The 17,239-nt window shown below is 42.2% G+C and overlaps 1 protein-coding gene across 2 annotated transcripts in view; it reads left to right on the top strand.

The window, feature by feature from the left end:
- LOC128624479 (ephrin type-B receptor 1-B) overlaps positions 1-17,239 on the top strand; it is a 404,526-nt gene that overhangs the window by 139,690 nt on the left and 247,597 nt on the right. For both annotated transcript variants that reach the window (XM_053652162.1, XM_053652161.1), the window contains exon 3: positions 10,469-11,150. In XM_053652162.1, the coding sequence (XP_053508137.1) occupies positions 10,469-11,150 (682 nt within the window). The remainder of the gene's footprint in view (positions 1-10,468; positions 11,151-17,239) is intronic.

Raw genomic sequence — 17,239 nt, 5'->3', positions numbered from 1 at the left:
TTTTCTTGGACCTATGGACTCAGGAGCATGCTTATTTACTTTACTTTAATAATTCCACCTAACCAATAATTTCTTCTTCATAATCCATATATAATGCATTTTTTTGTAAGAGCAATGTCTGCTGGACAACAGAAAAAAAAAAATCCACTAACCTTGCCCCTCACCCTATATTTTTTATGAGTTAGCGTGAATTCTTAATCATCAGAAGTGTTATTACAGTGTGTACTGGTGCCATTATCCCTGTAGTGCTAATGTATTTCTCTACATTACACTAATATAAAAAACCATCTGAAAATAACCATCACCTCTCTCTCTCTCTCTCTCTCTCTCTCTCTCTCTCTCTCTCACTCTCTCTCTAGCACATACATTCCACAGATCCAAATCTTTTGTTTTATACACGGTGGCTCTATAGACACAGTTCACTGCTATATTCTCTCCTCTGGCTCACACTAATTACAATTTAAGATCATGTAATTATGAATTTGTTCCACATCACAGCTAAAAAAACAACATCATAGATATCCATGTGTCAAGGAAAAGAAAACGTAAAAAGGAAAGAGAAGCCAGAGAACATTAAAAGCAAACCCCAGAGAACTTGTTGAAAAGACTCTTCATGTTGTCACTGCTGATCATGGAGTCAGAGCTTGGTAAAGAGCTGGACTTTGATGATTTATTGAATGAGTTTGCAAGGTGAGAAGGGAAGAAATTGATTGTATGTACTGTAATGCATTGGTTCATGTTGTGGGGAGCTGGCCTTGCTTAGGTTCCTGCCCATGGGCACAGGATTTCCTAATCCGCCTCTGCGTGCTCTTGACAGAATGTTGTTATGTGTTAATACGCATATAAAGTATTGCAAATAAGTTTTATTTTTATTTGAAGTTCATAAGGGGCACCAAAGATTTTCTCTCTTTTTTTTTGTGAATTCTATTGCAATAAATATTTCATGAGAAGTAATAAATGCAGACAACAGTACAGATTCAGGGCATCCAAGTTCCACTCTAAATCATGTTGATGATTACAACATCCATAAAAATAACTACAATAAAATATAAAAAAAATTATAACTTGTTTATGATTGCATAATGTGAAAATGCCACAGCAGTGCTGGCTCTGTTGTCGATACTACAACAGCTTAGTGGCAGATAAAACAGTTTATGTTTATTAAAGATTTCAGTCAATCTGATCATTCTTAATGTCAAGTATTAGACTAAACATTGGGTTGGGGGTTCGATTCCCACCTCTGCCCATCTCTAAATTGTCTGTAGTGTGTGAATGGGTGTGTGTGTGTGTGTCTGCAATGGGTTGGCACCCCGTCCAAGGTGTCCCCTGCCTTATGCTCCAAGTTCCCTGGGATAGATTCCAGGATATTTATAAATATATATATAAATATATATATATATGTGTGTGTGTGTGTGTGTGTGTGTGTGTGTGTGTGTGTGTGTATATATATACATATATATATATATATATATATATATATATATATATATATATATATATATATATATATACCGTAATTTCCGGACTATAAGCCGCTACTTTTTTCACACGCTTTGAACACTGCGGCTTAAACAATGATGCGGCTAATTTATGGATTTTTACGGGCTAACGAGCTTCATGCCGCCAAAACATTTAGCCTCGTCACATCGGACCAATGAAATGACCGAACAGGTCACAGTGGACCAATGAAACTGTTCGAATTAAATCAAACGCACTCACACTAAATTCTTCAGATCAGTCATTTTACTCTTCATGCACACACCCTCATCATGGAAAACACACGAAGAAATGCATATGATGCAGCTTTCAAGTTAAAGGCGATCGATCTGGCTGTCGAAGAAGGAAATAGCATGCGAAGAGCAACTTTTGCTCAAGTCTGCCAGTGGATCCTAACAGCGTGGAGCAGTGTCAAAAAATCTACTATCACCAACGTATTTCGAAAGGCTGGACTGCTGCATGATGAAGAGGACAGCACAAGCTCAAGGGCGAATTTGCCTTGAGACGTAAGTGACATTGAGAGCGACAACGAAATAGAGACTGAGGAAGTGTGTGACGAAGTACCGGTAATTCTGAGGCTGTTCAATTCCGACACTGAAGAAGACGACTTTAGTGGTTTTAGTGCGCAGGAGGAAGATGAAGATAGCGATCAATGACTTTTCCTGGTAGGCAACTGTATTTTTTATTTTTTTAACCAGCCGTGTTACAGGCACTGTTCGGAAAAAAGCATTTATGGTACGTATTTAATTAAAAGTTTTTAAAAAATCTCTGTGTAACATCTTTCTGTGTAAATATCTCATGTTTACAACGTGGACACCTGCGGCTTATAGACAAGTGCGGCCTATATATGTACAATTTTTTTTTTCTTTTTAAAGTTAGTGGGTGCGGCTTATATTCAGGTGCGCTCAATAGTATATATAGTGAGGGAAAAAAGTATTTGATCCCCTGCTGATTTTGTATGTTTACCCACTGACAAAGAAATGATCAGTCTATAACTTTAATGGTAGATTTATTTGAACAGTGAGAGACAGAATAACAACAAAAAAATCCAGAAAAACGCACATCAAAAATGTTATAAATTGATTTGCATTTTAATGAGGGAAATAAGTATTTGACCCCTCTGCAAAACATGACTTAGTACTTGGTTTAAAAACCCTTGTTGGCAATCACAGAGGTCAGACGTTTCTTGTAGTTGGCCACCAGGTTTGCACACATCTCAGGAGGGATTTTGTCCCACTCCTCTTTGCAGATCTTCTCCAAATCATTAAGGTTTCGAGGCTGACGTTTGGCAACTCGAACCTTCAGCTCTCTCCACAGATTTTCTATGGGATTAAGGTCTGGAGACTGCCTAGGTCACTCCAGGACCTTAATGTGCTTCTTCTTGAGCCACTCCTTTGTTGCCTTGGCCATGTGTTTTGGGTCATTGTCATGCTGGAATATCCATCCACGACCCATTTTCAATGCCCTGTCTGAGGGAAGGAGGTTTTCACCCAAGATTTGACCGTACATGGCCCCGTCCATCGTCCCTTTGATGCGGTGAAGTTGTCCTGTCCCCTTAGCAGAAAAAAAACCCCAAAGCATAATGTTTCCACCTCCATGTTTGACGGTGGGGATGGTGTTCCAGGGGTCATAGGCAGCATTCCTCCTCCTCCAAACACGGCGAGTTGAGTTGATGCCAAAGAGCTCCATTTTGGTCTCATCTGACCTCAACGCTTTCACCCAGTTGTCCTCTGAATCATTCAGATGTTCATTGGCAAACTTCAGACGGGCATGTATATGTGTTTTCTTGAGCAGCGGACCTTGCGCGCGCTGCAGGATTTCAGTCCTTCACGGCGTAGTGTGTTACCAATTGTTTTCTTGGTGACTATGGTCCCAGCTGCCTTGAGATCATTGACAAGATCCTCCCGTGTAGTTCTGGGCTGATTCCTCACTGTTCTCATGATCAATGCAACTCCACGAGGTGAGATCTTGCATGGAGCCCCAGGCCGAGGGAGATTGACAGTTCTTTTGTGCTTCTTCCATTTCCGAATAATCGCACCAACTGTTGTCCCCTTCTCACCAAGCTGCTTGGCAATGGTCTTGTAGCCCATTCCAGACTTGTGTAGGTCTACAGTCTTGTCCCTGACATCCTTGGAGAGCTCTTTGGTCTTGGCCATGGTGGAGAGTTTGGAATATGACTGATTGATTGCTTCTGTGGACAGGTGTCTTTTATACAGGTAACAAACTGATATTAGGAGCACTCCCTTTAAGAGTGTGCTCCTAATCTCAGCTCGTTACCTGTATAAAAGACACCTGGGAGCCAGAAATCTTTCTGATTGAGAGGGGGTCAAATACTTTTTTCCCTCATTAAAATGCAAATTAATTTATAAAATTTTTGACATGCGTTTTTCTGGATTTTTTTTGTTGTTATTCTGTCTCTCACTGTTCAAATACAACTACCATTAAAATTATAGACTGATCATTTCTTTGTCAGTGGGCAAACGTACAAAATCAGCAGGGGATCAAATACTTTTTTCCCTCACTGTATATATATATATATATAATGTATACACACACATAATCATTTTAAAAACCTCAAGGGCTTCATCACTTTATGAACTACGTTGTACGATTTTGCCATCTGTTTGCAGGGCCATGGGATATTACACTAACATGGCAAATGAATAACGACTAGTGATGTTGCTCACTGCAGTGCACACATTTTGTCTACAGTGTGTTGCATGTGTAAACTGATCTGCATTGTGCCACCTAGTAGCTCATGCTGGGCGGTCTAGTAGTTTGCGCAGGTAATTGGTCTGTTGTGTGTTTGTGCTGTTTCACCATGTCGTCATGCTTTTGGGTTGTTCTACTCCCCATAGTTATATCTTGCATGCATAACATGCGGAATTAAACGCTCCCCTTTTCTGTTTGTGTCCCTCTGTCTTGAGTTTTGAAAGTGTGGTGAAGACACAGTGAAAATAAATGTGAGCCCAGAGCACTGTTGAAACTCCACCTGCATCCTGAATCTTCCTCCGCACCTATCCACACCAGTTTCTACTAATTAAGGCCTTTTTGTAAGGCATGATTCTTGGCCGATTTATTTCAAAGCAATCCATGATTGCAGGACTTATTCTTTTATGTTCACAATGTATAAATGTAACCAAAGTGACAGCAGTGATAAAGCTGACAAGTTAAAGTACACACGGAACTTAACAATTTAAGTACATTCTACATGAGCACTGTCACGTTTCGTGACGTAACGGAGATATGACGGATGCAAACGCAGTTTGAACAGGTTTTATTTAGGAGAGACACAGGCAGGAAAATCCAAAACGTGATCCAAAACGTAATCCACAAACATGCAAGAGGTCAGGTGATCGGCAAACAGGCATACACGGGGCAAGGCAGGAATCAAGGTCGTGGTCACGGAAAACAGGATCGAGACACAAAACATGAAACAAACAATGACTATGAACTGGGAGTGGAGAAACCAGCGTGAACTAAACAAGCGAATCGAAACATGAAACATGAAACATGACATGAACTATGAGTGGTTATCTATCGTAAGGACTCTTAACTAATCTACAATACTATATCTTATCTAATCTATCCAAACTACTCTATCTAATATTCCGCGCTGTGTGCTGGGAGGCACGCGGTATATATACAAACCTACTCAGCGTCGTAATAGCTGACGGCTGAGGGCAATTCAGACACACGTGAAACAATAGCCAATGACAGAAACATAAACAAATGCACGTGTAGAAATGTCACGATTGTCCGCAAGGGAAAAGCAGGTGCTCGCGCGCTCACATGCTCCACAGCGCGCTGCTTAAAGGGGAACTCGTGACAGAACCCCCCCAAGGGCACTCCTCCCAGAGTGCCAGGAAACATCCATCTCCATTGGCGGCCCCGGCCCCCTGGGCAGAATGTCCCAAGCAGAGCCAGGAGATCGCACGGCGTTCTTGGCGAAACAAAAAAGCAGAGCGACGTACACGGCAGAGCAGGAAAGCAGAGCGACGTCCTCGGCGGAGCAGGGAAGCAGAGCGACATCTTCGGCGGAGCAGGGAAGCAAAGCGACGTCCTCGGAGGAACAGGGAAACAGAGCGACAACCACAGCCGGGCAGACAGGCTGAGTGAAGTCCTCGGCGGAGCATGAAGGCAGAGCGACGACCACAATTGGGCAGACAGGCTGAGTGACGTCCTCGGCGGAGCATGAAAGCGGAGCGACGTCCTCGGCGGAGCATGAAGGGAGAGCGACGACCACAGCAGGACAGGAAGGCTGAGCGAAGTCCTCGGCAGAGCATGAAAGCGGAGCGACGTCCTCGGCTGAACAGGAAGGCAGAGCGACGTCCTCGGCTGAGCAGGGAAACTGAGCGACGTCCTCGGCTGAACAGGAAGGCAGAGCGACGTCCTCGGCTGAACAGGAAGGCAGAGCGACGTCTTCGGTGGAGCAGGGAAACTGAGCGACGTCCTCGGCCGAACAGGAAGGCAGAGCGACGTCCTCGGCCGAGCAGGAAGGCAGAGCGACGTCCTCGGCCGAGCAGGAAGGCAGAGCGACGTCCTCGGCCGAGCAGGAAGGCAGAGCGACGTCCTCGGCCGAGCAGGAAGGCAGAGCGACGTACTCGGCCGAGCAGGAGAGCAGAGCGACGTCCTCGGCTGAACAGGAGAGCAGAGCAACGTACTCAGTGGAGCCTGCAAGCTGAAATTGGCTGGTCATGTCAGCAGACTGGGATGTGAGCAGAGCTTGGTTGTCCGTGTCGACAGACACTTGGTTGTGCATGTCAGCAGACGTGGACGTGAGCAGAGCTTGGTTGTCCCCGTCAGCTGACTTGGGCGTGAACATAACTTGGTTGGTTAGGTCATCAGACGTAGACATGAGCAGAGCTTAGTTGTTTGTTTCAGCAAACTCAGGCGTGAGCAGAACTTGGTCGAACGGTTCTTCTGACTCTGGCGGGAGCATAACTTGGTGGGTCAGGTCATCAGACTGGAACATGAGCAGAGCTTGGTTGTTTGTTTCAACAGACACTTGGTTGTCCATGTCAGCAGACATGCACCTGAGCAGAGCTTGGTTGTCCGTGTCAACAGACTCAGGTGTGAGCAGAACTTGGCTGTCCTTGTCGGCGGACTCGGGCGTGAGCAGAACTTGGTCGGCCGTGTCGGCTGACTTGTACGTGAGCAGGGCTTGGTCGGCCGTGTCGGTTGACTTGGACGTGAGCAGGGCTTGGTTGGCCGTGTCGGCTGACTCGGACGGGAGCAGGGCTTGGCTGTACGTGTTAGTAGACTCGAGCTTGAGCCGAACATGGTCGGCCGTGTCGGTAGACTCGGGCTTGAGCAGAACTTGGTTGGCCGTGTCGGTAGACTCAGGCGTGAGCAGAACTTGGTCGACCGTATCAGTAGACTCAGGCGTGAGCAGAACTTGGTCGGCCGTATCAGTAGACTTGGGCTTGAGCAGAACTTGGTTGGCCGTATCAGTAAACTTGGGTGTGAGCAGAACTTGGTCGGCTGTGTCAGTAGACTTGGGCTTGAGCAGGGCTTGGTTATCCAGGTTAATAGACACTTGGGACAGTAACTGGGCTTTGCAGTGGATCTGTGGAGCTGAGACCCCCTCCTGAACCTCAGGCTGGAGCTCTGGGGCTGGGGCCTCCCTGTTGACCTCTGGCTGGAGCTCGGCAGGTGAGCCCACCTCGTGGGTCTCAGGTTCGACCTCTGAGGTCACCAGGTTAACCTCCAGCTGTGGCTCTGATGCTGGGGCCTCCCTGTTGACCTCTAGCTGGAGCTCGGCAGGTGAGCCCACTGCGTGGGTCTCAGGTTCGAGCTCTGAGGTCGCCAGGTTAACCTCAGGCTGGAGCTCCGGAGCTGAGACCTCCCCGTAGGTCTCGTGCTGGAGCTCTGAGGCCGCCATGTGGACCTCTGGCTGGAGCTCAGCGGGTGAGACCTCCTCGTGGGTCTCTGGTTCGAGCTCTGAAGTCGCCAGGTTCACCTCCGGCTGGGGCTCGGGTGCTGAGACCTCCGACGGGAGCTCCGAGGTCACCCTGTTGACCCCGGGCTGGATCTCTGCACGGGCTCTCCGGTGGAGTTTCTTATGCTCCCGCCAGCTGCTCTTGAAGCATTCATGAGAGCAGTAGAATGCTTCCTGGAGACCCAGTTTTTTGCAGGTAGGGCATTGTAGCTTGGTCTCCCTCCTGCAGCCCTCAGACATGCATGTCGGTGCCACCTCCACCACGTTCGCTGGAACCTGAAGCAGATCGGTGGAGGCTGACCTGTCAATCCCCTCATAATAGAGGTTAAATGGCAGGTCAGGCTGGGGCTGTCCATTGACTCTCCACCCCAGTAAATCCAGGCCATGAAGCTGCCCTGGCTGCGTGAACTCCTCCATAAAAAGTTCTGCAAATTGAGTGACATCCTGGAGGGCAGAGGACCCAGTGCTCACCAGCTGCTCCGCCCAGTCACAGGCCGGACTGCAAAACCTGGACACCGAGAATCCGATCCACTGTCTCTTAGTAGGCTTGGGAAACGCCAGGCTGCAGAAATATTCCTGGCAGCTGAAGAGGAACTCCAGCGGGTAGCTCCCCAATCCCGCTGTCTCTGGCGGCAGTTCAACGACGTACCGTTGAGGGAATTGCACGGGCAAGAAATGCGGCCAGTAATCCGAACATTTCCCGATAAGGTATTGTCCTGTTACTCCCATTGTAGTGTGATGTCTCTCTCGTCCTCGTGCTGCATCCATGGTAAGGCGGAATATTCTGTCACGTTTCGTGACGTAACGGAGATATGACGGATGCAAACGCAGTTTGAACAGGTTTTATTTAGGAGAGACACAGGCAGGAAAATCCAAAACGTGATCCAAAACGTAATCCACAAACATGCAAGAAGTCAGGCGATCGGCAAACAGGCATACACGGGGCAAGGCAGGAATCAAGGTCGTGGTCACGGAAAACAGGATCGAGACACAAAACATGAAACAAACAATGACTATGAACTGGGAGCGGAGAAACCAGCGTGAACTAAACTAAGGAATCGAAACATGAAACATGAAACATGACATGAACTATGACTGGTTATCTATCGTAAGGACTCTTAACTAATCTACAATACTATATCTTATCTAATCTATCCAAACTACTCTATCTAATATTCCGCGCTGTGTGCTGGGAGGCACACGGTATATATACAAACCTACTCAGCGTCGTAATAGCTGACGGCTGAGGGCAATTCAGACACACGTGAAACAATAGCCAATGACAGAACGGGGAGGAGACATAACAGAAACATAAACAAATGCATGTGTAGAAATGTCACAATTGTCCGCAAGGGAAAAGCAGGTGCTAGCGCACCTGCTCATGCACGCGCGCTCACATGCTCCACAGCGCGCTGCTTAAAGGGGAACTCATGACAAGTACCAAGTTAAGTTTACTTGATCATTTGAGTATAGTCAACTTGTTTGGGTTTTCAGTGTATATTTGTAAATACTTGAGAGGAATGAATGGCAGTTTCATAAGAATCGTAGTGACAATGGCTTTGTTTAATGAAGACAACTATTTTTCTTGGCTGTTCATGATGATCCAACTCATTCAAGATGTTTAATCAATTCTGTGACTGTATTAACTAGTGAAACTCTTTGGATAAGTGGTGAAATGTATTCAGTATTATAAGACCAGTTTTGTTACTTTGATTTACTATTACTAGACATCTAAGGTTTATTTATTTTTTTTATGTATTACTTGTGTTATTTTTTTTTGTTTTTTTTGTTTTTTTTGTTTTTTTTTGTGTGTGTCTTTATGTGTTAAGCTTCAGTTGTTAAGTTGTTTGAAGGCACTTCCAGCTGACCTAAACTCTGCAACAAGAAAATGAAATGAAATGAAACATCTCAGATCTTTCAGCTCAGTGGTGTAGGTTATTTCATCCAGTGACCTTTCTCAATGGAAAAAAAAAAATCTTAAAACTAGTCCATGTTCTTACCTGCTTCAGTCAGGTTCTTCTGACTTACTTTTGCTAGATATTTTGCAATGACACTTTATGTGTATGCAAACACATCAAGTTTATGCCATTTACTCTCCAAATTATCACAGATCTTGTGTATGAAGTAGGGATGTAACTGACTATTAACACGTTGCAACTGAATATGAACACATATTCAGAATCAACAGATATGTTCTAAACAGATACAGGTACATATAGGAAAATGTGCCAGAAAGGTTCACAGGCATCTTGTTGAGACCAGAGGTGTGTACTGGGACTGGGATCCCATGGGACACACCTAAACAGTTAAGAACACATTTTTTAACATAAATACACTACAACATTAATTCATTAATCTTTAGCAATTGCCTGCTCAGGGTTACAGCTTTTTTTTTTAAATAAAATAAAACCAGAGGTTTAATTATATTTTGGGAAATAAAACCAACTAAATTCATTAGAACATGTCACATGTGGGTGCAAACAAGATAATAACAGTCCTGCCCATGTCTCAGTATATACAGTTTAGGCCATGGCCAATTCCAGTATTAATTTGAATCCATTTACAAATATTTGGAGCATTAAACAGATACAGATAGTGGCATTGCGTTACACCAGTACTATATAGGCTTGCGGTCATCCAGATCATTTTGAATGTGTGGTAGTATTAAAGTCAAGGTTACAGGATTTTCCTTTTAATCATTTTGTCACTCATCCAGTGATCTTGATCAGTTCTGTCACCTTGAGCACTTATTAAGCTGCTTGGATAAGCTGCAAAACATCTATAAGGATTTAACACAAGCCCAGTCACCTTGGCTTATTTTTACAACGAAGTGTGAGATTGTGACAATGTTAGAGCAGTTTACATTTTCACAGTGTGAGAATAGATGAGAATGGGAGAATGATAGCTTGATAGCACTTCCTGCTGACCCAGACTCTGTAATGAGAAAACAACACAGTCCTGATCATTATTGTCTGTCAGTCTCCTTCACTAACCCAAAGCCTTTTCTCTCTGTGTGTTTTGCATTATCAGTGGGAGGAGGTGAGCGGCTATGACGAGAACCTAAACACGATTCGCACGTACCAAGTGTGCAACGTGTTTGAGTCAAGCCAAAACAACTGGTTAGTGACCACATTTGTGCGGCGTCGTGCTGCCCAGCGTGTCTACGTGGAGATGCGCTTCACAGTACGTGACTGCAGCAGCATCCCACGTGTTCCTGGCTCATGCAAAGAGACATTCAACCTGTACTACTACGAGAGCGATCAGGTGATCGCCACCAAGGGGGCCACATTCTGGACAGAGGCACCCTACCTCAAGGTAGACACCATTGCTGCAGACGAGAGCTTCTCTCAGGTGGACTTCGGTGGGCGCCTCATGAAGGTCAACACAGAGGTGCGCAGCTTTGGGCCGCTCTCCAAAAACGGCTTTTACCTGGCCTTCCAAGACTATGGAGCATGCATGTCACTGCTGTCTGTGCGTGTCTTCTACAAGAAGTGCCCAAGCGTTGTGCAGAACTTTGCAGTCTTCCCTGAGACTACAACCGGTGCTGAGAGCACATCGCTGGTGATTGCTCGTGGTTCCTGCATCCCAAACTCAGAGGAGGCTGACGTACCCATCAAACTCTACTGCAACGGCGATGGCGAGTGGATGGTGCCCATCGGTGGCTGCACCTGTAAGGCTGGCTTTGAGCCTGACAATGGCAATATCTGCAGAGGTAAGAGGCCAGCAGATGGCCTTGGTTTTTGTTGAGTTCACTACCATGGTTTCATTTTATCAGCTGAAAAATGTGGTACAGTATGTTGTCGTAAAAGAGTTTTTTACAGCAATGCATAATGTATAAGGAAACAATTAAAGAAGCATAAAACTGGCAACATTTGCATATTAATCCTCTGATACTACATTACCCACATACATTGCACGAATACTCCATACTATAAGAGGTCTAGTCCAGCTTGATAGCTTATAGTGTCTAGGCTCTGGTGTCCTCTTACTCACCTACTAATTAAGTAAGAATGTAAATAAAATGAGTGAGAAATGAAAGGAAATTGACATCTCTGACAGAGATTGACATCTCTGAATTTGGTGGTTTGGCTTGCACATAAAAATGTAGAAACACATATACACACTCACTCATACACATTCAGACCTAAGGCAAACTGGCAATGACTCATAACCTTAACTCTTCTACTCTCTTCTGAACTCATGCAGTTTCTCACATTCTGACTGTTTCTTCAGATATCTGTCTACCTCTCTCTAGTGCTCTCACACACCCACACAGTCATATTTTGTCTCCCTAGGTCTTGTGATTATATATCTGATCCTTCACTCAGGACCTGTGCTGCCATACTGAATCCCCCAGGCCTGTCCGTGAAGCACAAACTGAGCATGCTCAGAGCTGATAAGATTGATTGATGGACATCTGCTGTGATCAATACTCAGATAGAGAGAGAGAGAAAAAAGGGCAATCCATGGGCTGGGAGAGGTCAATGTTGAAAAGCATAGCAGACATGTATGCATTGACTCACACAGTGGCACCTAGTCTATTCTAGTCCTCAGGCAAGGTTTTCTTATCACCAGAGTGATGCGCTGGACAAACTCCACAAAGCCATAAAAAAGCTCTTTCTGCCTTTGAGCACCTTTTACACAAGCTAGATTTACCACACAGTGCATTTAACACCACTTGGTGCAGGAGAACTAGTGCTTTGGGAGAGTGTTGGGTGTGTTTGTGTGACAGTGTAACTATAAAAGCCTTTAATCAATATAATTCAAATGCAACTACTTAAAATATTTAGCATTTGAACACTTTCACATATTTATCAGCTTATAATTTAGTTTTGCACTAACATAGACAGGAAAAAGGTTAGCAGCAGTGTTACACTTGTGTGTTTGTACCACATTAAGCAGACAATAAAATTGTGGGTTCTTTGGATACAATATAATGATTTTCTAGAACCTATGAAGTACATCATTCAGTATGTCTAACAGAAGTCCATTTCAGATCCACAGAACAGTGCGAGTTTAATAAATTCCTATTGGAAATGGCATGCTATATCACTCTTAGGACATCATGGGCCTCATTTATCAATCTTTTAGTAAAATTCTGTGTAAATGCTTTTTGTAGGTCTAATCTAAAGGCCAAACTAAACCTTCTCACCAGATTTACAAAAGTTTCAGCAACACTGATTTTCTTCATGAATTACTGTACCAAGTATGTTCAGGGAAAGAGTGCCTCCTAAGCATGAAGTACACTAAATCTACCAGCAATGCAGCTCAGCCATTGCAGTGCATCAGCTAACACAGGCACGGACTACACAACTACACCGCCTGCTATAGGGTGCCATTTGTTTTTTGTATTAATTGAATGTCTATTTGGCTTCATTTATGAGTTTTGTATGTATTGCTGTGTGCACAAAATTCTAAAGAAAAAAAAAACAGCAAAGTTTGTATATTAAATTGCAGTATCTCATTCAAATAATATGATGGGAAGCCTTGAGGTCTCTTTATACATAAATTTACACAAACTAGCTAGCTGCCTTTCCATAGTCTCATTTTACTTGGCCAGTTAAAGTCCCTATGAAGTGCCCTAAAACGCATAGCATTATTTGATGTGTTGGAGTAAATTCCACTGAAACAAGAAGTCAGGGTGGGACATATCGAGTGGCCCCACCTCCTTTTTAAATAGCCAATAGTGCTTAGTTTGCCTCACAGCCATATTTGTACCATATTCGACAGTTAGTACCATGGATTTTTATAATGTTGGGGGCAGGACACTTCAGATTCTAGAGAGTATTTGATTGGACAGAAAATAGGATGAGAAGCTGAATTGTAGAATGATGTCATCAAAATTGTTATCCGTATTGGTGGTAGAGAGAGACTATAAATTTTGAATGCGTATATCTTCTAAATGTGAATTTTGTCATTGTTTTGGAGCACACTAGCTTATAGATAAACTTAAAGGTAACATCTAATTCTAAAATCCATAAAACTTCAATTTTGATTTCATGGGGACTTTAAGTCTGAAGCTTTAAACGCACAAATATTTAGTAATTTGTTGATTTGTACGAAAATATTTTATTATTATTATAATTTATTATTATTTTTTATTATTATTGAAATATTATTATTTGGTCATTTATGATTATAATTAGCTATAACCATAATATATATTGACACATCAGATTACTGATGCAAATTACTGATGCATTCCTGAGCCAAGAAGTTTACCAGTTTATAACATTAGGGATCTCACTACTAATTAACAAATGAGAAACATTGCTAATTTTTGGTGTCCAACACTACCATCTTCATGGTTACCAGACTGCTTCATCTTGGCAAAACAGCTCATAATATTAGTATTTATCAGTGCTGTATGCTTCCCCGGATTCTGCCATGCTTGCATTTCTGTGCAGTTAAAACGGTGGCTGAGAGATGGGTATTTTGAGGCATGGATGAAGAGATTTAAGTTCAATAACCCTAACCCTGAGTTCCATCATATTCCTCAGATATTTCTTTCATATTTGTAGTAGTCAGGTGGTGGTGGCTTACTGGTTAAGGCTTTGGGTTATTGATCAGAAGGTCATGAGTTCAAGCCCCAATACTACAAAGCTATCACTGCTGGGCCTTTGAGCCAAGCCCTTGACCTGGAGTGCTGGATCAGGGCTGACCTACTGCTGTGACACCTAGCTTTCCAACAAGCTCCAATATGTGAAGAAAATAAATTCAGTGTCCTGTGCTTGTATAAAAATGGTTTTTCTTTTTTCCCCCCCTTACCTTTAATCAGATCACTTTCAGCTTTAGAAGAAGTTTAACCATGGAACATTCAATTGAGATTTTTTTTTGTTCTTGAATGTCTGAAAATCCATGATGGCTGGATATTAGATTTTAGATCATGATATTAAATGGGATGGATAACGTCGAATATCTATCTCATGAATGATATTATGAGGGTTGAGCAATGCATTATATCACAAGGTCTCAGTGATGGCATAATATAAATGATCTAGGTAAAACTATTAAACATGCACTCTTAATAATAAATAATAAAACAACAATATATATTTTTTAACAATGATCCAAAAACGATAATCTTTTCTTCTAGTATAGTTATATGGTAGTTGACTTTATTTATTTTTACTGTAGCAGGAAGCTCTTAAGGTGTGTTGGTGTGTGCGAGTGTGTGTTAAAGTGTGAAGAAGCCATAGCAGTGCGTCTTTTCTGCTCTAATAATGATGTTTTGTTTTGTGCAGCAGGTCTCTGCTAATTAGTTCTGCTTTGATCTGAAGGCTGCTGTAGAAGGGTTTAATGTGGAAGTGTACTGCAGAATGGCTTGAAGTGTTAGCATACAACTAGTGAAGCTACAGTAAAGATTTAAAAGGTTTAGTGACATTATGAAGGTATTAAGTGTCTGTTTTAATGTTTATTAGCTTGGTCTGTTCATTTTTGGTTGTCTTTACATTTCAGTATGTTCCCACCCCCTTTTATTTATTTTTTTTATTTATTTTTTTTTTTACAGTGAGTGTGGTATTTCTATCTGCTTTCTGTGTCTCTTACACACACACACACACATACACACACACACTTGCACATACTGTAGAAATAAGAGTTGTCAGTATTCTGTTCCTGCTTAGGGGAAAGTGAATACTCACTAACAGGTGTGAGTGTGTGTACGTGTTATTCATTCCTCCAACCGTTCCAGATGTTGTGTCAGATAAGATCATCCCCTTCAGGGCAAATCTGGACAATCACCAACGGCTCTATTTCAATAAAGCTCCCACGTCCTCTGCTCTAACCACAGCTCCCTATGTGGCAGCCATGTCGGATTAACGACTCTGCAGTCGTGCTCGGCCTCGTTAGTGAGTAATGGAGGAAGCTGCAGCCAGACAAGACACGCAGATGTGAACATGACACCGATGGCGGTTATTGTGGTCAGGCGTTTGGCTTGTTCATGCCTCAAGCGTTCAAACCACTATGGCCACAGGACTAGATGCCAGGCATACATACATGCACACACAAACACACACACACACACAAACACATACACACACACACACACACACACACACACACAGCATAATTGAATGTGGAGTCTCTCACTGTAGGAGCTGTCTGTGGTCTGATTAATTTGTGTTTGCAGTGAAGTAAGGCCATATACATACATATTAGTCAGAGGACTGAAATAAAGCAATATAATGCATAAATACTATGTTTTTCAAGCTTACTATGAATATAAGTATATGTTTTTTGATATTCGATACATGAATAAGTAACCTATTAAATATTAATCAATCAAGGGGCATTGTAGAATATATATATATATATATATATATATATATATATATATATATATATATATATATATATATATATATAGCTCTGTTTATGTTTTATTGGTTTACAGTCTATGTGTCAGGCAGCGGAGACGGTTCAAGTGCGAGTGAGGTTTATTAAGGTTCAGCAAACAATCCAAAATGTTAAACAAGAGCAAGGTCAAAAACAGACAGGAGTTTAGACAATCAGCAAACAACATGAACAGCGCAAATCCAAACACATAAAAATGAGGAACAAAGAAAGTCAAACACCAGAATAAAATAAACAGTGAACAAAGGCTTGGTATTATAAGTCAGTCAATGATACACTTCACAGTGAGTTGAGTGAGTGTCTGCTTCTCAATTCTAAGAATCCCAAGAATGGACAAGAACAAACTCGGAAGGACAGGAGGACATAGAACATATCTTTGCGAGAATTGAGATGTGCTGCCATCTTCCTGTTGCACAATGGACCGTCCCAGCACATTTCTAGTAGTGGGACAGGACCACCGTACACACAATAAATTCAACACTGCAACGTTCATAAAATGACAAACACAACATTATTTACATTATTATTTACATTTATTTAATGAAACACTAAACTAACGAGTTTTCCATTACCTCAGGATGGAAGCAAGTGTTGTTTAATTAAAATACTTCTGATGGATAAATTTGAATTTTCAACACCCTAATATACAGTACTGTGCAAAAGATTTAGGCACATGCAAAGAAATGCTGTAGAGCAAATATGCCTTCAAAATCATGAAATTATATGTTTCTACAAAAACACTGTAAAGAGCAGTAAACACTATTAAATGAAACAAAGTCAGTATTTGGTGTGACAAAAAAATAAAAATACTAGTCCCTGGTACAGTTTGTGCAGTTTTATAAGTCAATGAGCTGTAAGTTTTATTGATCATCTTGCAGAACCAGCCACAGTTATTCTCAAGACTTAAACTTTCGCACTTGCTGCTTATTTTTTGCAGCAAATCCAGCACCCATCCATCATTTTTTTTTTTTGTCTGAAAAGTGGTCTCTTACGTAATATGCTGCTTTCTTTAATGACATACAACCATTTTTCTGTAACATTTAATTGTTTGCTAGAAAACTAATGTTTGGGAATCTAAAATGTTTTTTGTACTGACTCGATAATGTAGAAATCTATAACAAAGTTTGTACTAAAAAATATGGTGCCTAAAACTTTTGCACAGTACTGTATATCTCAATCTAAATCATATATCAAAATCATTCTTATTAGACACATACAGTATCTCACAAAAGTGAGTACACCCCTCACATTTTTGTAAATATTTGATTATATCTTTTCATGTGACAACACTGAATAAATGACACTTTGCTACAATGTAAAGTAGTGAGTGTACAGCTTGTATAACAGTGTAAATTTGCTGTCCCCTCAAAATAACTCAACACACAGCCATTAATGTCTAAACCACTGGCAACAAAAGTGAGTACACCCCTAAGTGAAAATGTCCAA

This window comes from Ictalurus furcatus, chromosome 20 (assembly GCF_023375685.1).
Source record: "Ictalurus furcatus strain D&B chromosome 20, Billie_1.0, whole genome shotgun sequence".
Taxonomy (NCBI): Eukaryota; Metazoa; Chordata; class Actinopteri; order Siluriformes; family Ictaluridae; genus Ictalurus; species Ictalurus furcatus.
This window is presented reverse-complemented; position numbering and strand designations above follow the sequence as displayed.